Source organism: Lepisosteus oculatus, chromosome 2, assembly GCF_040954835.1.
Source record: "Lepisosteus oculatus isolate fLepOcu1 chromosome 2, fLepOcu1.hap2, whole genome shotgun sequence".
Taxonomy (NCBI): domain Eukaryota; kingdom Metazoa; phylum Chordata; class Actinopteri; order Semionotiformes; family Lepisosteidae; genus Lepisosteus; species Lepisosteus oculatus.
In genome coordinates, this window is record NC_090697.1 from 77,435,740 (window position 1) to 77,456,193 (window position 20,454).

The following is a 20,454-nucleotide window of genomic DNA, read 5'->3' on the forward strand; positions in this document are numbered from 1 at the left end:
TGTAATTTCCACTTGTGTCCTCTGGTTTGTGCTCCACTGGTCATATATAAAATAGACATATTTATTTTCACAGAACCTCTCAGGTTATTTTATTTTGCTGTTTGATGTGATGGTAGCTTACATTTATCAGGTTCTGTCAAGATTAGTTTCTGGGAAAAGTAAACATGAAGCTGTGACATTGTAGTTTTGTTAATGATGTTCCCTGTGCTCACTGAATTTACCTCCCCCGTTTCTCACAGCCGGTGTTCAGTCTCAGAGTCGCTGAGCTCTTCAGCAGCTTTTCTGCAGGACTGGAAAATTACAGCACCGTGTGTAGCCCACACATGAGGTATAAAAGGAGAACAAATGGGACTTTGAGTACCGTACAGGAAAGAGTTAAAGAGACAGTGCGCCTTTAAAATATTCAAGTCAACCACAGTACACGAGCCAGAGAGAGAGCTGCATGAAGTGAGAGAGGTGAGAATCTCAAACATACTGCAATCTGAATGCATGTGTAACACGCACAGACAATTAACACGAATATTTGAAATGAGATGTCCTACGCTGTGAGTCATCAGTACCCGTTTCAAGGATTTGAGTCAGTAAGTTATTATTAGAAGATGAAGTAAGCCTGGGTCACCTGTGTGTGGACCTCCTCTGTTCAAAGCACAACCTCCACCAGCAGCACAGCGGAGCTCCTCTCTGTGAGGACGAGCCTGGCGGCGGAGTCTGCTTTAACGCAGTTTACAGAGAAAGCTCAGGAGGGATGACAGGGGCCTGTCCGCCTCGCCTCACACGCCCTGACTGCCGTCACGGACTCTGGAAGACCCTGAGCAGGAGGAGGGGAAAGGAGCTCTTCTGAGATGACGGGAAGTCTCGTTCACTGGTGAGACACGGTCCCAACACTCCGGCCCATACTCCGGACTCCCTGAGCCCACAGCCCTGTCCATGTTACCCTGCCACATTCCCAGGAAGCCCAGAGCCGAGGGAGTGGCCAGGGCTCGCTGGGAACGGAGCCGGCTGTTGTCAGGAGTCACTCGTGAGTCAGGAACTGGAGAGCCAATATCTCTGCACCCCACCTGGGGGCAAATACAATCCCTCTTACGAAGATACGCAGGACAGGTACAGAGATGTTCTCCCTGAGTGGGTTTATTTACACACCCACTGATGCTCACAATTATTCACGCCTTGTCTGTGGCACAGAAAATCCTCTTCCTGTCTCACTGGTCCTCACACGTCGTCCGGCATTCGTGAATGAGATGGACTCCAGAGCCTCTTTACCTCCTCCCCCTCCTGGTCCCCCTTTCCTCCTGCCCCTCCTTTCCTCTTGCCCTCCTGCCCCTCCTTGCCCCTCCAGTGCTCTGCGGTTCGTTCTGCCCAGGAGCTCCAGCTGGCAGAGGTGTCACGGTCCCTTCCTGTCTGGTACTGGCGCCGAAGCTGAGCTCCGGAGTTTCTAGGGCTGGAGCGCATCAGTGCAGCAGACACTCCGCCCCTCCTCCTCCTCCTCCTCGCTCTGCCATCTGCTCCCGTTGGCATCCAGCGGTTCTGACAGCTGTTGTCACCAGCATGAGGTGACGCGGCTGAGTGTCGAGTCAAGCCGAGACAAAACGGTTACCGAGCTTCACGGAGAGACTAAACGCTGAGGATCTGGCGCACTCGGCCGAGGGGATGAAAGCTAGAGACGGCGGAGGGCAGCTGTGCGCCCGGATCACGTGTCTGAGGCCCCTCTTCTTGAAAAAGTCTGTTTCTAACTGAGCTCAGCTTTAGACGAGTCAACAGACCGAGCTCCGCTGCGGAAGACAGGCGTCACGTAGCGTGGAGCACTGTAATACGTCATGAATTCAAATACAAATTGTACGAACGTCATCATAGCCGTGACGATCAATGTTAAGAGCTCATCACAAGTACACTCTATACTACTCCATTTTTACCAGCCACCCACCCGGACCGGACTGGAGTTTAATACCGCGTTTAAGCTGAAAGACGAACAATCCTAAATTCAGCATCATTGACAAACCAGACAGCCGGATTTGAAATGTCGCCCTCGAACATACCAGTCAGACTGTCCGGCTGTTCAGACGGTCTGATCTTGGCCATGAGAGGCGAACGCAGATTCAAGTTCACAGTGGAACGAAATATCGTTCCTCCTGGTCCACGATGCAAATCCAGACAGGACACTGACATAGACGTTGTAGACGAGATACACATAGTGCAAAGTGCAGATAGCCCTATACAATTTATTGCATTAGGAACTTCACATACCCCAGCTTGCTCTCCATGAGACACAGACGCACAGAGAGGGGGAGAAGCGGGGGGTCAGAGCGCAGGGTCAGTCATTGTACAGCGCCCCTGGAGCAGTTGGGGTGAAGGGCCTTGCTCAGGGGCCCAACGGGGTAGGATTCCTCTACCCGCCGCAGGATTCGAACCGGCAACCTTCCAGCCACAGGCACTGATCCTGAGCCACAGAGCCACCACCCCCATAAATAACACACTATACACAACACACTGGGGGGATTTAAACCCCGTTTCTGGAATTGGGGTGGGTACCAGTAGATTCCGGGGTGCTGAGGAGCCTGACAGCCTGTGGAAGAAGCTGTTCCAGAGTCTGGTGGAGCTGGCCCGTACACTGTGATATCTTTTCCCAGGGGGTAGGAGGGCAAAAAGTTCATGGGAGGGGTGGGAGGGGTCATCTACTATACTGGGGGCCCTGTGGGAGCAGCGTTTGTGACAGGTGATAGAAATGGAAGGGAGGGAGGCTCCAATGATCTTTTCAGTTCTTCCCACAGTTCGCTGCAGGGTCCTGCGGTCTCGCGGTGTCTCGGACTGCCCCGCTGCGCGCGGTTTGACCCCCCCGTCAGGTGCGCTGTCGTGGCCCAGACCGTGCCAAACCAGCCTTCGGTCCCAGGGCACAACACGAGGAGGAAAGGTCTGGTCTGCTACTGCTGTACTGCTGGTAGCGGCCCGCCTCATCGTCGCCCTCATTCTCGTGAGCGTTAGCTGCAGCCACACGTCTGTTCTGACGAAGTCCACCCGGCGCGCCTCTTCAGGATCCACACGAGGGACCTACGCATTTAAAACCCAGAACAGGGGCACTTACTTACATGAAGAGTGGTGGGAGTGTGGAGCGCGTTTATCCAGCCACCCAATACCCTGTTTCTTTCGAGAAACACTTGGATGTGATCCTTGGATTAGTCAGCTACTAGGTACCAAACTAAAGGCTCTCAGGCGTGAACCCGGTCTTCTGTTGACAGTGGCGGGAGACGCAGACCGACTGGTAGCTCATGCTCCGCGCTAGAAGCGACAAAGACCCACAGGCAGCGTCACGATTCCACAAATGTATTCCATTATTATAAAAAATATACAATCCGGGTACTAACGCGACGCTCCCTCATGAATATCCTGCGGTTTAAAAGCCTAAAGGCATAAGCGCGCTGTTTCAAACGATTTGCGACAGCGAGCGCGAGGAGAATAAAACTCTCTTTGTCGTCATTATCATCATAATCAGAATAATGAATAAATCAGCCGCTTCGCGGTGCGGGGAGGCGGCGCGCAGGGTGACACGCGAGGCCTTGCACCTGTTGCGGGCGCGCCGCCGCCGCTAGGGGCGCTGTCCGCCGCCGCCGGTGTCCACACGGGCTCGCTGTCCGCCGCCGCGCTACCGTGGGCATCGTCCCGGCCGCGATTTCTGTAGGATCGCGGATCTGTTTTGTTTGTTTTGTTTTTTTTTAATTTAACAACGCGGCTAGACGTCCTTGCGGGATTCGGTAGCGACCCACACGCCACGGCGGAAGACAAACCTGGGGCCGGTGTATACGGGGGGCTGGAGAGACATGCTCTCCGCTTAGAAACGAGGGGAGAGAGCGAGTTCAAAGATGACATAACACGTACGAAAGAGATAACCCCGCGATGCGCTCCGCCCTGCTCTTCCAGCCGCGGTGAAGCAGTCCAAGGCCCCTCGGCGCTCCAGGCTGTGCCCGGCGGACGCTGTTGAAGGCGCTCGAATCCCTGTTCGCCACAGCGCAGCGCCCACATCCCTCAGCCTCCGCCGAAAACTCCCGAGTCGCGCCTGTGCCTTTCCGAGCGGAGGCGAAGCCGAGCGCAGAGAAAGAGCCGCTGTTCCCAACTCACCATCGCAAACAGCCATTTCATCGGCTTTTTTTTTTTTTGTGTGTGGTCACATTTTCGCTTTCATTATTTATTAAGAGCAGGCGCGCTCGGATTCCTGCGAGCCCGGGATCTCGCCACAGCAGCGGTATTCGGCAAGACTCCGGCACGACTGACGAAACGGCGGTTGTTATTTTGTTTTCTGCCGGGGTGCCAGTCGTAGTCTTTTCAGACAATAATATAGGGCACCTGCACAGGCGCCGTGTGCGCGTCTTCACCCCGGCATGGTCGCGGTGCCGGTGCCGAGACCGACAGGCGAGCCGGGCGCGCTGCGGGCGGAGAGACCGTGAGAGAGGAAGACGTTCCTGCTCGCCATGGCAGCGCCGAGGGTCGACACCTTGAGGCTGAGGGACGAGCGGCCGTGACTGCGCCGTCGGCGACAGTCCGCGGAGGTAACGGGGATTTAAAGATATTCACGTTAACAAAGCCGGCTGGGACTCCTGCGATGATGTCTCCCCACCTAGACGAGACGCGAGCGTTGCCGTCCGCGCAGCAGGAATAGGACCCGCGGTCTCCGGCTGCGCTTTGTGTCGGTCGGCTCTCCCGCAGTCGGGTGGGCTTGTGAGGGCGTGTAGGGCTCTATGGAAGACCCGAAGACATGTCATGCACACGGAAAAGGAGGAAACGCTGTTTTCCCTTGAACCCTGTGTGGGCTTGCGGGGTCCCTCGGCGACACGGACCGCGGCCGCCTTGCTCCCGGGAACAAGCCTTTGGACGGAGTTGAATCCCGGTGGCCGTCCCCCGTCCGTCCCCCGGTTTTTGAGGACTTAACCAGGACGCGCAGACAAAAAAAAAAAACAGACGAGAAGCTTGATTTTTTTGTCTCTGTTTTCATTTGTATTGGTATTTTATCAGATTGCTTTATTTACAAGGGACGTCAAAGCACGCCGCGTTTTTTTTTTCGTGCTGTTTGATGGTTTCTTAAGCGCTTGTCCGTCCAGTGGGGTTATTTTGTATGTCGCTTGACTTCACTTCCACAGTCCGATCTTTATTAACTGCAACACGCGGGCAGAAATGGCCTGGAATTAAATTCACAGCCTTTGTCTCGACCACAAAGAGCGCGAAGCAGGTAAGACGCTGTTTTACACTCTCGTGTCTTTTCTGAGGCTCTTTCTCTCATCCTTAGTCATTTTATCCCAAAGCCGACGTTCGTCAATATAATGCTTTTAGGAAAGAGGTGCTTTTAAATACATTATATATCTATAAGGACTTTAAATTCCCGGCCTTTTGTGCCAGACTCTATGGCTTTTCTATAGCGTATGTATTTACAGCTGGTGGGGTATTAATTGTCTTTGCTGTAAGCCTGGCGCACGACTTGTTGGTATCGCTTATGCATGCGTGCATATTGATAGATTTGTACTGCAGTTTGCAAATGTAGCTCATATACTTCCTCGCTGGAGGAGGCAACGGCCGTCTCGTGCAGACAGATGTTAATTTTCAATTTGCAAGAGGCTTAGTTTCTCGATTTACATAATCACTTTTACGTCCGTGTGCTTTTGAGGCGTACTGTATAGGCTGGTGCTTTACACGCACAAGCAGCCGGTGTTAACGCCGCTCTCCCCGCCGCACAGATCCGGCCCCAGCACGCCTAAAGCGAGTTTGCCTGTCTTAATTACAGCGCTCACAGAGCCGGGGAGACGGATGAAATTTGAGCGTCTATCAGGCAGCACATTGATACGAATACAGCCGTGATATTCCACCCATTTATAAAGTCAAGCTTTGTGTTTAACATCGCATGCACTTGGCCGACGGTATTTATATTCTGGTCTCGTCGTTTGTAATTGTATTTTATACGTTGGGTGCAGAGCGGGGCCGCCCGAGTCAGGATGATTCAGGCTTGTTTGGTTGGTGTATTTTCCGTCGCGCCCTCCCACTGAAGTCACGGCCGTGGGGCTCGGCTGTTGCTGTTGCTACCCAGTTCTCACCACCCCCACCCCCCGCGCCCCGGTATCTACCCCCTCGACCCGCTGCCCCCCGGTGTTCGCACGGACGCGAACCCCGGTTCCGGTGGGCCTGGCGCCGGCCTGCGAGCAGCCGCACAGAGCGAGGCTCCGGCGGGGCCGGGTGGAATGTGGGTGTTCATCTGTGGGGGAAAAACGAAGCAGATCTGTCCGCCTCATCATCCTACACGTTTCTCTTGAACACCCCCCCTTCCTCCACATTGTTCTCCTGCTACCTACACACACCAGCACGGGAGACACCCACCGCGCTGCCTGTCCACACGGAGACAGCGTCTCGTCAGGAAGACACCTGTATGGATTTTTAAAATTGAATTAATCTCTTCATTTCCCAAGGCATATGAAGGTGCCTCCTGCCACCTGCGTTTTCCCAGGGAGGAATTGCATAGTTAATTCAATTCTATATAATGTGAGGATGAATGCCTGTCTCTGTCTGTCCATCCCTGTTTAGACACATTTATCTTAAGTGCTGTCCTTAATCTCTCTTGCTCTGTTGGCTGTGAATTTTCTACTTGAACTCCGGAGACCTATTATCACTTTCCTGCCCCCACTTGCTAATCTCCCTTTTCCCTGGGGCTCACAGGGGCTTCTCTCTCCTGTCCTGGGGACACTGGGCACTGCCCCCTGTGCCACAGCCCCTGCCTGGGCAGCAGCAAGGTACAGTGAGCCTGGTACAGAGGGGAGTATCACAGCTCTGCTGGCTGGACTGTGTTCAGTGTGCTAGCTGTCTGCTGCAGCTCTGTTGGCTGGACTGTGTTCAGTGTGCTAGCTGTCTGCTGCAGCTCTGTTGATTGTACTGTGTTCAGTGTGCTAGCTGTCTGCTGCAGCTCTGTTGATTGTACTGTGTTCAGTGTGCTAGCTGTCTGCTGCAGCTCTGTTGGCTGTACTGTGTTCAGTGTGCTAGCTGTCTGCTGCAGCTCTGTTGGCTGTACTGTGTTCAGTGTGCTAGCTGTCTGCTGCAGCTCTGTTGGCTGGACTGTGTTCAGTGTGCTAGCTGTCTGCTGCAGCTCTGTTGATTGTACTGTGTTCAGTGTGCTAGCTCTGCTGCTGCTCTGTTGGTTGTACTGTGTTCAGTGTGCTAGCTGTCTGCTGCTGCTCTGTTGATTGTACTGTGTTCAGTGTGCTAGCTGTCTGCTGCAGCTCTGCTGGCTGGACTGTGTTCAGTGTGCTAGCTGTCTGCTGCAGCTCTGTTGATTGTACTGTGTTCAGTGTGCTAGCTGTCTGCTGCAGCTCTGTTGGCTGGACTGTGTTCAGTGTGCTAGCTGTCTGCTGCAGCTCTGTTGATTGTACTGTGTTCAGTGTGCTTGCTGTCTGCTGCAGCTCTGTTGATTGTACTGTGTTCAGTGTGCTTGCTGTCTGCTGCAGCTCTGTTGATTGTACTGTGTTCAGTGTGCTTGCTGTCTGCTGCAGCTCTGTTGATTGTACTGTGTTCAGTGTGCTTGCTGTCTGCTGCAGCTCTGTTGATTGTACTGTGTTCAGTGTGCTAGCTGTCTGCTGCAGCTCTGTTGGCTGGACTGTGTTCAGTGTGCTAGCTGTCTGCTGCAGCTCTGGGTCCTGAGTCATGCTTTGTCTTTGGCACACAGAGCATTATAGATAATGACTTGTTTTTTAAAAGAAAGACAAGACAAGTGCCAAACCATCACCAAACAGATGACAGCTGATATCGTGCCTTTGCTAACTTTCATTTGGTTCTCGGCCTCAACAGTTTGGTAACAGCAAGCTCTAACCAGTAAAAGCCGAAGCACAAATAAGGAACAGAGGGATTGCAAACACACCCCATGCTAGGTGGTGCATCCACACACATCTGCAGATTCCCAGAGGCCTAATCCCAGCTGGAACCCTCACCCTTAGTTATGCTTACAAATACAGCATATTCTCTTACTCCTGCAAAATGTTCGAAATGGTTTGATCGCCAAACACTTTAAAACGGGATGAGCTGTAGGTTTGAGCAAAAAAGATTGGCACAAGAAGTAAGGGTAACTGCATGTACTGTATATAAGCAGACAGCACGGAGCTGTTGTGGTCAGACTCTGATCTGAGCCATCAGCACAGATCCACCTGCAAAGAGAGAAACAAGAGGAGGTGTTTAGGCCCATGAAGCACTTTTAGTTGTTAGAATGTAACTGATCCAAGGATTTCTTTCAGCCAGTTATTAAAACGAGAACCAGCTGGGCAGCTTGTTCCCCACTCCCACCTCTCTTCATGTAAAGCAATGTCTCCTGTTCTCTGTTTGAAATACACTTCCCACTTGGCCACATTGCCGCAGCTGAAACCCTCACCTCCAGTTGGCCAGCCCCTCTCAGCCCATGAATGCACCAAACCCAGATCACAGGCGAACCAGACTCTCACTGGGTTCTGAGAGACCAGGCAGAGTTGGGTCACCACTGCAGGTACTGGTGCGCCCCAATGGTCTGGTTTGGCCACGTGCTTTACTCTAGATACAGAATCATGAGTACAGACCTCCTTCCTATGCTAGTAGGGACAGGTGGTGTGATGTAGGGTTGAGTTTTTGCATCGGTGTATTGGGTTAATCCGTTTTTCTAGGACTAGGTAACCTTCCCTCTGTTGTATGGGTGTAAGATTTCTGAATTAAAAATCCAGAGCCGAGCAGCGCTGCACGAGACGTACTGTACGTAACCAGGATTCCTGGAGAGGATGTCGTGTGTTCGTGTGCAGGGAGGGCGCTCTGTGGGCCGGTGCCTCTCAAACACCGGGCCCTGGCTGACAGTGGAGACCACAGAGCTGCAGGTTCCACCTTTCCTGCCATCCTGCTCTGGACAAAACAAGGGTGTACAGCTCCGTACTGTTGAGGCCACCGGAGATTGTGGGTTAGAAAACTCTGGACAGCAGTACAACACACGAACGCTAACACCATGGCCAAAAAAAAACATCACTTTGAATTAAAAAAGGAGGTACAACCCCCGATCTGCTTGCCGAATTACATTGCTTTCTCAGGCTAGCAAATCCCTAGCTCCACTTGAAGTTATTTTATTCCAAATGAGAAGTTCCACATGAGAATCGCATGAGTTACAACGGTGATGCTGTACACACTACCAGGAGCTTCTAGCTATGCTTTGAGTTTGTGAAGGTGGGAGGGCTGGTCCAGGCAGGGCCTGTGTCCTGCTGGCGTGCGCGACACTTATTAGCTTCCCCCTGCGCTGGGAGCACGGCGCAGGAGAGCTGCCCTCTGCTCACGTTGAATACTGCTGCAGGGTGAGAGAGCTGCAGGAACACGTTTCCGCCGCTTGCTCGATACAGGGGAAAAGGAGGCAAAAACTAAGGCACCTGCTTGGGAAGTGCCAGAACGAGAGAACGCTTGGACAGGAGGGGCTCAGACAGAGGGAGGAGCTGCGTCAGCGCGCGCAGGCTGCAGAGGAGCAGGTACAGGCCCAGTCCCAAGCACAGCGCCTCTCTTCAGTACAGAACAAACCTTCACCTGTATCCCTGCACCTGCTCACAAGCCTGACTGGCTGCGATTCTAGTCCTGCCGGGGAATCTCTCCGATTCTTACCGAAAAGTGGTGCAGCACCAGCTGGTAGAACACGTGTAAACTAAAAGTCTACAAAATCATTTATTTAGCATTGGTTTCGTTAATAAAATCGTCGTTGCTTTAAGTTCTTTCATGCCTATAGGATCCCTGTGATGTAGACTTCTATTCCTATCAATAGGAGCAAGTTAAACCCATCCAATTCTAAAGGGATTAAAGAAGGTTGTGTGTTAGAGAGAAGACTTCAACAACATCAGTGCTATTTGTGTAGCAGAAGAGAAGAGATTTTGCATGATTGAGGCTCAGCAGGTCTCTGATGCAGGCTGGTACCAGCCCAGCTCCGGCCTGTCATGATGTGGCGTCTGTTTGGGACCCAGCCGGTGTCTGTACCCCTAAACTGAGCCACAAACCTGCCAGACAGAACCCAAACACAGCCAGAAATATGACAGAGTACCAAGACTTCAGGCCACAGGAGCTCTGTATCTGCATATGAGAGAAGGGCAGGCAGGAGTGGATAGGTAGGTACCAACTCCATTAATCTGAAGTTCACCAGTGATCTCCTGTCTTATAAGGGTATCCTCTTCAACCACATGGCTGGGCAGCTACTTCCACACCCCCACCACCCTTTGTGGAAAGAAGCGCCTGCCTACTGTTTCTTATTTCTAAGGTGATTCCCGGTAGTTTCCTCTCGCGTCCTCTGGCAGGCTGAGTGACAGCCCTGTCGGCCGATCGCAGTGCCCGCTGTGCTTCAGCGGTCTGAAATCCACCACACCCCTTTCCCACAAAACGGAAGGGAACGCCAGGCTGCAGAAATGTGCTTGATTAACTTTTACTTCAGGCTCGGATTGCATTTAATGCTTTTGTGCATTATAAATTGTGTCCATCGGGGTGCAGGTGTCTGTTCATCTGTGCTCACGCCCTTCTGTTGTCTTGGCAACAAGTGTCCATGTTTTATCCTGGTTGGGCCGGTACGCTGGCCATCAGCGAGAGGCGCCAGGGTTTCCCGAAATCCCGCATGGCCTTGGCCCGGAGACGCTGGGAATGCGGTGGTTGAGATCTCTGAGGCTCCGCTTGGCTCCGGCTACACTGAAAACATGTTACTCCTTCTGTGTCTAGAAAAATGCACGAGCACACCCACACAGGCACAAGGCATAAGGTTCTGTAGCCTAGCAACAGGCTGCTGTAATTACCGTGACAGAAACACATTTGCATCCCTGCTTCCCGTCTTGAGACTGGAGACAATGGGCCACCCATCCTCTGCAGCACCCTCCCCACACCTCTGCTGCTCGCTGGCCCTCCAGGCACTGCGCCCCTGTCCAGTCCCCACTCTCACACTGTACCCCAGTTTCTCCCCATCCTAAACCCACTGGCCCACTCCCACTCCCACACTGTCCCCCAGTTTCTCCCCATCCTAAACCCACTGGCCCACTCCCACTAACACACTGTCCACCAGTGTCTCCCCATCCTAAACCCACTGGCCTGCTCCCACTCCCACACTGTCCCCCAGCTCCCCACCCTGCCCCCACTGTTCCTGGGTTTTTCAGGGCTCGTTTGCTCTGGTCCTGGGTTTCTCAGGGTTCGTTTGCTCTGGGCTGGTTGTCTCCGCTCAGGCAGTGTGCCTGACTGGGCTCTGTACCTCGTGGTGCGACTGGAGCTGTGCAGGTGCTCTCCTCACACTTCCACACCCCGGGGGCTGACGCCCCCTGTGGAGGGGGAGACAGCTGCGCGGCGTTGGTCCGGGGAGGGGGCTCTCCGTGCGCGGCACACCCTGCGCCTCGGGATTCAGCTGAGCTGCTGCTCCACTGGAGCCGTGCCTCTCGGGGGGCCGTCGCAGTGTCACCCCTCTCCCGGCCGCCCGAGGCTCTGCTCTCGTTCTCCACATGCACACCGTTACAAGGTATGAGCCCACACACACACTCCCACGCACACGCCTCACCGACACACAGGAAGGGAGAGATCTGAGGTCCCGTAGCTTAGCAACAGGCTGGGTGATCACTGTGGCGGCTCCAGCTAGTGGGGGACTGCTGAGCCGCGTTTCTGGGGGCCACGGGGGGCGGCATCAGGTGACCCCTGTTCCAGGACAACGCGATGGGATAGTTTTGCAGGCGTCGGGACGAATCGGCTTGATTAGAGCAGGCGTGGTCAGTCTTGGCGCCTGGAATCATGGCCGTTGCAGAACTTTGAACCTTCTAATAGCATAGATGGAAAACTGATCTTTAATTGTTGAATTGCCCCAGGTGCTGCAGATGAGCCGGAGCGAACACATGCATTGACCCGGTATCCAGGTGGCAGGGATACCAGCCCTACACTAGATCCTTCACTAGTACTTGAAAAAGATGTTTAAAATGTAAAAAAAATGGCATTTGTTTTTCTTCCACATCCCCCACTTGGTGTTGGACTTTTTAATCATTTACATGGCTGCTCGAACCCGTGCACAGGCTTTACTCCATCAGAGCACACAGAGCAGAACTCAGGGTCAGACAGGAGGACTGCACACACCCAGATTAAATGTCAAATAAATAACCGAAAACCATCCCATACTGAGAACTGGAATGTGGGACAGGCTGCCCAGCCTTGTTACTGAAGCTGATACCCGTCTTCTTTCAAGAAACGTCTGGATGAGATCCTCCGATTAGGACAGGATGCACATCTTTACACAAAGGGTAGCGGGGGCATGGAACAAGCCACCAGCCAGGCTGTTGAAGCTGATACCCCGGCTTCTTTCAAGAAAGGGCTGTATGGGATCCTCGGGTCAGTCAGCATTTAAAGCCAAATGAGCCAGAGGGTGCCAGATGAGTCCTGTCTCTGGTGTCTGAACCCCGGTGGGGCCCGACCGTGTCTACGCGCCACACCGAACGGAGCCGGTGGCACCGTGCCGGCCCTGCGGACACAGCGGGACACCCTGGGGAACAGCCGGGTGCCGAACTAGCGCAGCGTGGGTCTCTCGGCGCGAGCTGGCGTGCTGTGGGAGCAGGGGGAGATGCTGCACGCAGACCGCGGGACACAGGAACACTCACCACTCTCTCTCCCCTGTCTGCAGGTGCGGCGGCGGAAAACAGCGGAAACAGGAAAATGGGGCGACGCAGATCGAGGCGCCCTGGTTCCTTCTGAGCGGAGCGTCAGCCCCCGGGGAGAGCGCACCAGCACGAGGCCGAGGAGCGCGGCGGGGGGAGGGGTCCGGAGGCCGGCCGGTCGGGAGCCAGCGAGCGCGGCGGGGGGCCGAGGAGGAGGAGGAGGAGGAATGGCCAACGGCAGTGAGAGTGGAGACGGGGGGCCGGGGAGCCCCTTGGCAGCAGTAGCTGCGGCGGCAGGGGGGGGCTCCTCGGTGGTGTCCACCTACGTCAAGCTGGTCCTGCTGGGCCTGATCATCTGCGTGAGCCTGGTGGGCAACCTGGTGGTGTCTCTGCTGGTGCTCAAGGACCGCGCCCTCCACAAAGCCCCCTACTACTTCCTGCTGGACCTCTGCCTGGCCGACACCATTCGCTCGGCCGTCTGCTTCCCCTTCGTGCTGGTGTCCATCAAGAACGGCTCGGCCTGGACCTACAGCGTGCTGAGCTGCAAGATCGTGGCCTTCATGGCAGTGCTCTTCTGCTTCCACGCGGCCTTCATGCTCTTCTGCATCAGCGTGACTCGCTACATGGCCATTGCCCACCACCGCTTCTACTCCAAGCGCATGACCTTCTGGACCTGCGTGGCGGTGGTGTGCATGGTGTGGACCCTCTCAGTGGCCATGGCCTTCCCGCCCGTCTTCGATGTGGGCACCTACAAGTTCATCCGAGAGGAGGACCAGTGCATCTTTGAGCACCGCTACTTCAAGGCCAACGACACCCTGGGCTTCATGCTGATGCTGGCCGTGCTCATCCTGGCCACCCACGTGGTCTACATGAAGCTGCTGCTCTTCGAGTACAAGCACCGCAAGATGAAGCCCATCCAGATGGTGCCGGCCATCAGCCAGAACTGGACCTTCCATGGCCCTGGCGCCACGGGGCAGGCGGCCGCCAACTGGATCGCGGGTTTCGGGCGGGGGCCCATGCCGCCCACCCTGCTGGGCATCCGGCAGAACGTGCACAACCAGAACCGGCGCCTGCTGGGCATGGAGGAGTTCAAGGCGGAGAAGAGGCTGGGCCGCATGTTCTACGTCATCACCTTGTTTTTCCTCGTGCTGTGGTCCCCCTACATCGTGGCCTGCTACTGGCGCGTCTTCGTGCAGGCCTGCACCATACCTCACCGCTACCTCTCCACCACCGTGTGGATGAGCTTCGCCCAGGCCGGGGTCAACCCCATCATCTGCTTCCTCCTCAACAAGGACCTGAAGAAGGGGCTGCTGGCCCACCTGCCCTCCTGCTGCAGGACTAAGCCACAGCTGCCCCGCGAACCCTACTGCGTCATGTGAGGGGGGTGCAGGGGGGTGGGGCGCGGGGGTCTGGGGCAGCGCAGGCCCCTCTGTGGGGGTGGGGGCTGACCTTTGATTCTGAAGGGGGTCCGAGGGGTCTGGAGGAGAGCCGAGCCTAAAGTCCAGTAAGGCCTCCACCTGTCCTCTCTTGTGCGTTTATTATCCGAGTCGCTTTGCTTCCCAGCGAGCGGCACTCTGACACAGGCATCTCGCACCTGTGACCACGGCCAGCAGGGGGCAGTGAGAGCCCCCAGTCGTTCTCATTGGGGGCGAATTGTACTGTAACACGCAGGGCAGGCGGAGTGCCTGACTTTTTCTTTGGCAGATAGGAGCCGAAAGTCTTTGCTCTGAATGGGCGGATTGTAGGGGGTGACTCTCTCCTGACGCGGCGTTTTGTTAAAGGAGCTCAAGCAGGCCGACCGCCTTCTTAAGCGCAGTTATGCAAAGCTGGGCGATGTCAGAGCTTAAATTAAGCCATGTTGCGAAGGGGGAAGAAATCGTTCCCAAGCAAACAAACCGGGGCTGTCTGTTTGTGGTTGAATACGTTGTGGAGTCTGAGACCACGTTCTTGTCGTTGCAGTTTTGTGTCTCTCAAAGAGAAACAGAATCGGCGAAGGATGAGTTAAAACGGGAAGCACCTGAGACGCGTGCGCTGGGGATCGCTGTGTTTCTTAGAATGATAAAAAATACTTGAATCAGAATCATTTCACAAAAGGCTGGACTTGCTATTTTAGTGGTACAACAGTTAAGTAAAATGAGCCTTTTTCCTGTCCTGCTGTAGAGTTTTCTGAGCCAGAGAGATACTGAAGCTTTGGCCAGTAGATAAGTGCGACTCCATAGCAGGAATGTAAACTTCCTGACACGCAGGACAGGCTGGGATTGGAACAGCCGCCTGTGAGTGAGATATTCCCAGGGCCCCAGACGGCCGGAATGAAGGCCACCAATAACACCCTAAAGGGGAAGACAGTGTTCAGTCTCTGACTTACATCCGAGGAGGAACTCTGTCGCCTTGTTACTGACGTTCTTCAGAGAGCTGAAGCACAGTGTGGTGGTCTCTGTGCTCTCTGTGTTCAGAGAGCACAGTGTGGTGGTCTTTGAGCATGTAGGAATCATCATTAATATCTCCCCACACAGCAGGAAGTAATATCCTCCTGTATATTCGCTGCTCTCGTTTCCTGTGTTGTTGTGTTTTTTTGTCTAACATTTCCACATGAGTTGGGGGAAAGTTCTCTTTTCCATTTAAATAAGTTCCCACCTCTTTTAAACCCCTGTGAAATGGAGAAGGAGGTGGGAGGATAAGCAGGGCTGCTGGAGCCTTTCGAGGTTTGAGAGCCGTGTGCTGCCAGGCTCAGCAGGTGACCTTGAGCTGATGGGCAGGTCGGGAACCAGAGGTGGAGGCTGAGGCACTGGGACAGAGAGAGGGAGGCAGTGTGGGCTAGTGGTTAGAGCTGAGGCACTGGGAGAGAGAGAGAGAGGCAGTGTGGGCTAGTGGTTAGAGCCGAGGCACTGGGACAGAGAGATGGAGGCAGTGTGGGCTAGTGGTTAGAGCTGAGGCACTGGGACAGAGAGAGGGAGGCAGTGTGGGCTAGTGGTTAGAGCTGAGGCACTGGGAGAGAGAGAGGGAGGCAGTGTGGGCTAGTGGTTAGAGCTGAGGCACTGAGAGAGAGAGAGAGAGAGGCATGGTGGTCTAGTAGTTAGAGCTGAGGCACTGGGAGAGAGAGAGGGAGGCAGTGTGGGCTAGTGGTTAGAGCTGAGGCACTGGGAGAGAGAGAGAGGCAGTGTGGGCTAGTGGTTAGAGCTGAGGGAGGAATTTACACGAATTATTTTAGACTAAAGACCTGCCTGGAAAATAAGATCAAAGGGCATTGTGACTGCAGGTCAGTCAGCGTACACAGTGCAGAGACTGAAGTCTCAGAAAGGCTCAGGAGTGACGCATGCAGTGTGAGTCACTCCCAGTTAACGAACTAACAAAGTTACAAACCAAGTGGTTCCTTTCTGGTCTCTGTGATCAGATCTCTCCCTTTTCTGTGCTCGGGAGTGACTGTGGGTGTTTTCAGGGAGGTGGCGAAGGAAAACTCAGAGGGGAACTTGGCTGGGAGGGACAGGCGTTCAAGTAGTCTGCAGGACAGCATTGCAGGAGGAGATCCTTGGACCAACTAATTACTAAACGGACTGAGTAGCTTCCTCTCGTCTGGGAGGATCGTTCATTGAGAATAATTTCGGGTTCCTGACACAGCGACCTGTCAGACAGCACGGGGTGCGGACTAACGAGCCCAACATGCTCGAGTTGATCCCACTGATCGCAGCTCTTTTACTACAGTGCCAGTCAGAAATTATCTCAAGATCTTTAGATATCATGGATTACAATATGCTTATCAAACTAACTCGCGCCTCATCCATGCAGTTCAGTAGTTTTCCTTTAGATTCCAGCAGTCTCACAGGGCTTTTGCAGGAAATAATTGGCCTTTCGCAGGAAATGCAGGAAATGGCCTGTGCATTTGCTTCAGGTTGGGATAGGGCTGTCCTCCAGTTTGTCACAGTAGGGAGATATTTCCACACAGTGCCAAGGGCAGAAAGGGACATTATTTTAAATTCAAACTTGACATACGTGGAGCAACTGCAACAAAACTCCAAGCTCAAAACAGAGGAGGCACAAACACTGGCACATACAGTATATTTTGCAGGTGCATCACGCAGGGGTTGACATGATACTAATTGGACCCGGGGACAGACATTCTGAAGAACAGCTGGACAGTTCCACTGTTTTGGGGGCTTATTGTAAATGTCAGAGCTCTGAATACAGCAGGAGCGCAGGTCAGGCTGTTTCCCCATTGACAAACGAGCGCTGCCGCCCAGCCAGGACATGACTCAGCAAGCGTCGTGTCAGAAGTCTCGGCCGGGGCTCGGAGCAGCGGCTCGCTGTTCAGCAGGCCACCCCTGGAGAAAGCTGGTGACAGGCTCGCTGCAGGGGGCAGTTCGCAAAGGCACGGGCAGCAGACAGTGTGGCCACACGGCACACGGCCAGGCTCTCTTTAGGAACAGAAACAGTTTGTTGGAAATTGGGCGAATGCACGAGCTTTGTTTTTTCTAACAGAACTGAGGGTTTAGAGCCCTTGTCATTCCTTGCATGAAGACGGGCGCTGTCCTAAGGCCTTTGACCGTGTTTTGCAAAAGTAACGTGGTGTTTGATTGTAAAAGCCTCTTCTGACAGGGCTGGGGATGGGCTGCAAGATTAAATTCCTTCCCGAGCAGCTAGCTGTCCGAGCCAAAGCTTCTCTCAGTTTCTGTAGTGCTGAACAAGCGGAATTCTCTGGCTGGAATTCTGGCCCGTCAGAGGTCCAGCAGCTGTCCTGCTTGTGTATTTATACGGCCGTCCGTGCTCCGTCCACACTCTCGGACCCTCTTCCACCTGTCCCCCGACATCACAGAACTTGGGGTGCAAGGCGTGGGTACACTCTGGACGGGACGGCAGGGGAGTGCAAGACAATTACACACACACACACGCACACACACACGAACACTCACACGAACACGAACACGAACACGCACACACACACACACACACACACACACACACACACGCACGCGCTCATCTGCTCAGCCCTTGTGTCTCTGGAAGACGGCAGGACAGCGGAGCTCTGGGAGAAAATCCACACAGACACAGAGATCATACTGAAGCAGGGAGCGGTTTGGGAAAAAAAGATGTGTAAGTGAAGATAAAGTAGCTTAGTTTGCGTTTTCTAAAAGGATAGAGTGGGATTAACACTGTGCCATCTGCTATTGACTAAACCGAACAGAGGGGACCGGGATAAAAAGTTGTAAGTTGTAAGCGAAGTCAGACCATTTCTCTCTGCTCAGCTGCCTACTGGGGATACCCCCACACTGAGCAGGAAGTAGAACCTCATTTCCTGTTGCCTTAGTTGACACAGATTCTGTTCGTTCAGACAGGAAGGAGTGCTCGTGGTGGCTCCTTCTAGGACAAACGGAGAATCCTTTGCGGATATTCTGGAAAACAAGTTAGCCGCTGCCGACCGAGGGAACAGCCACAAGTCTGTAGCTGTGGAGTGCGGGAGGGTTAACGATGTCACCGGCCGGGCAGGGGGTGATGAAGATCAGATTGCAGGACACGGACAGGTCCAGTCTGAGCTGCCCGTGGGTCTCGTTTGGCCTCTGTGTCTGTCTGTCGGTGTGTGAGCTGAGTTGCGGGAGTTCGCAGGGAGGTGTAAGCGCCGGACAGCTTTCTGAGACGAGGCTTTAGGGTGGAGAAGGGACTGTGCTGGGGAGAGATGGGGGTGGGACACTAACATCTGCTTACCAGAAAGTGATGCTGTTTCCTGTACTGTGCGTTCGCTCTTACTTTATTTCTGTCCCCGTCGGTTGCAAAAAGCAAAAAATGGAAAAAGCCGATGAAAGGTCCTACTCACGTGTGAAAAATAAAAGAGCAAGACAAGAAATGAGAATCCTAGTTTACACTCTGGTGGCCTTGTGTGAAAGGAACCAGACCTCCTCTCCAACGGGTCTCTCTGTCGTGTGTTGCAGCTCTCCCTGGTCGCCGTGACCGGACCGCAGAGGCGCGGGGACCAGCCAGCACGCTCTAGGAGCGCGCCGCTGGGGGACTGTGGACTTGCGAAGACTGATTTTCCTTGTGGGAGGGGGGAAGCTTAATGGAAGAAAAAAAAATCACCTCTCGCCTTTCAGGACGGCGTCCGAGACGCAGCAGGAGCGACACACGTTTGCCGAAAGCAGGAGGCAGTGGACTGTGCAGGAGCCTCTCTGAGACACTGTCCTCAGCGGGGAGCTGGGGGGCGCGAGGGGCTCTGGGGTTTTGAAGACTGTGGGGGTCTAATGTGGACTGGGGAGGGGGGGTAGTTTGGGCCAAAGGGTGGGGTGAGAGGTGTGGGGGGTGGGGGTGGGGTGGGTTTTATAAAAAGAAATGCCTATTTGAACTTTTTTGTAAACAGAAACAAAAAAGACCGTCTCTTCAGGCATACTATCTTTTGTAAATGAACTGTGACCGCTGTACAATTTGATGTGTATTATACGGACAAGGGGCTGCTTCGCGGGGGAGAGAACGAGACTGACCATCGACTTTGCACCACGCATGTGAGTGTGAGTGTGTGTGTGGGGGGGTGGGGGATCGGGGGGGGGCGGGGAGGTTCAGCTGATGGATATTTGAGTGAAAACCACAAATGCCTGAAACTCTTTAAAATTCCTCTTCCTTCCTTAGGAAATTCTGGTTTCATTCCGGTTGTCCTTCGTTGTGCTGTCTGTTGTGTCTTGCTGCTGGGCAGAATCTCCTGGTCTGGGTAGAGCCTGCTGTGCACTGCGCTGAGCAGCACTACCGCGATCGCCTTCTCCATCGCCATACACAGGTCTCTGCTGAGATGCATGAGGCCCTGTGACACATATCACGATACATGGGCTCTATCGTGATCCATAATGCTGCGCACCCTCCTGGCGCGATGTAGAGTTGGTCTGTGGCGCTACACTAGAGCTGTGATTGGAGGAGCTCTGTCTGCAGGGACGGGCCTTGCATGAGCCTTCCGTCCCGCCTTGTCGCCTTGCTTGACGATACGAGCTGCCAAGGAACAGGCGTCACAGCTCGGCGCGGCAGGCTGCCTGCGGCCAGGCTAACGCACCCCTGGGCTGGGCCTGCGAGCACAGGCCGTGCGAACTCCGCGGGCCTGAGGCCTGAGGCTGGGCCTGTCTCTCGCAGACGGGAAGAGGAGCCGTGTTCATCAGGGCCAATCCCACAAAAAACTAGGGAGGCAGGAGGGCCAGTCTGCAAGCCGAGACGGTGTGTGTGCGCGCATGCCCCACTGCCAGCTCTGCCGCGCTGATGGGTTTCAAGCCCTGAAGAGCAGCTTGCCTGAAGCATCCAGTCGTGCCCTGGTGTTGAGGACACAGCTGGGTGAGATCCTGGGATCAGTTATCACCTGATACAGACGGGCCGAGTGGAGCCATTATTATGTTCTTCAGCAGAAAGAGAACTGGACATTTTACTATATAACAGAACCCATGTGCGCTCATCCCTCCCCTACAGTCTTTATTTCAGACAGCACTTGACAGTGGCTCCAGCAGACCTGGGCTCACCTCCAGCAGGTGGACACCTGTTTTCTCCATGGGGGTGTTTGCTTGAGCAGTGGAAGATGTTGATTTTAAATCTTGTCACCTTTATGTCTCTTTCAGAGAATCAGAAGTATGTTCAGAATGATATGTGCTGTGGTCAGTGTTAACATTTCCTTTATATTGGACTAGCATGGCTGTTCAACCTGCAGGCTTTTGGTTTCATTCAGTTTCAGTTTTCTTTAAGGATGGCTCCATAGCTCACAGCTGGGCTAGCAAGAGCAGAGTCCTTTGTGGGGTGCTTCTGTGCATGCTTAGCTTGTTTAGGGGAACACTACACAGACACTATCTAGAGTGCCCACACAACACCCCCATTCCCACATTCTGAATTTATTGAGTAGGAGCTG

At 54.0% G+C, this 20,454-nt stretch overlaps 1 protein-coding gene across 3 annotated transcripts; it reads left to right on the forward strand.

Annotated features, from left to right (window-relative positions):
- Positions 1-155: 155 nt before the first annotated feature.
- On the forward strand, positions 156-18,860 carry gpr173 (G protein-coupled receptor 173). Of its 3 annotated transcripts, none has more exons than XM_006625281.3 (4): positions 213-456; positions 647-5,212; positions 12,629-13,977; positions 18,521-18,860. In XM_006625281.3, the coding sequence occupies exons 2-4, from the start codon at positions 5,099-5,101 to the stop codon at positions 18,537-18,539; spliced, it is 1,482 nt and encodes a 493-aa protein (XP_006625344.3). In that variant the 5' UTR covers positions 213-456; positions 647-5,098; the 3' UTR covers positions 18,540-18,860. The 3 variants fall into 3 exon arrangements, 2 of the variants coding, with proteins under 2 accessions (XP_006625344.3, XP_069040869.1); XM_069184768.1 differs by lacking the exon at positions 213-456 and adding an exon at positions 6,685-6,758 and having other exon boundaries at positions 5,202-5,212; XR_011183788.1 differs by lacking the exon at positions 18,521-18,860 and having other exon boundaries at positions 156-456; positions 647-4,535; positions 12,629-12,719.
- Positions 18,861-20,454: the final 1,594 nt, after the last annotated feature.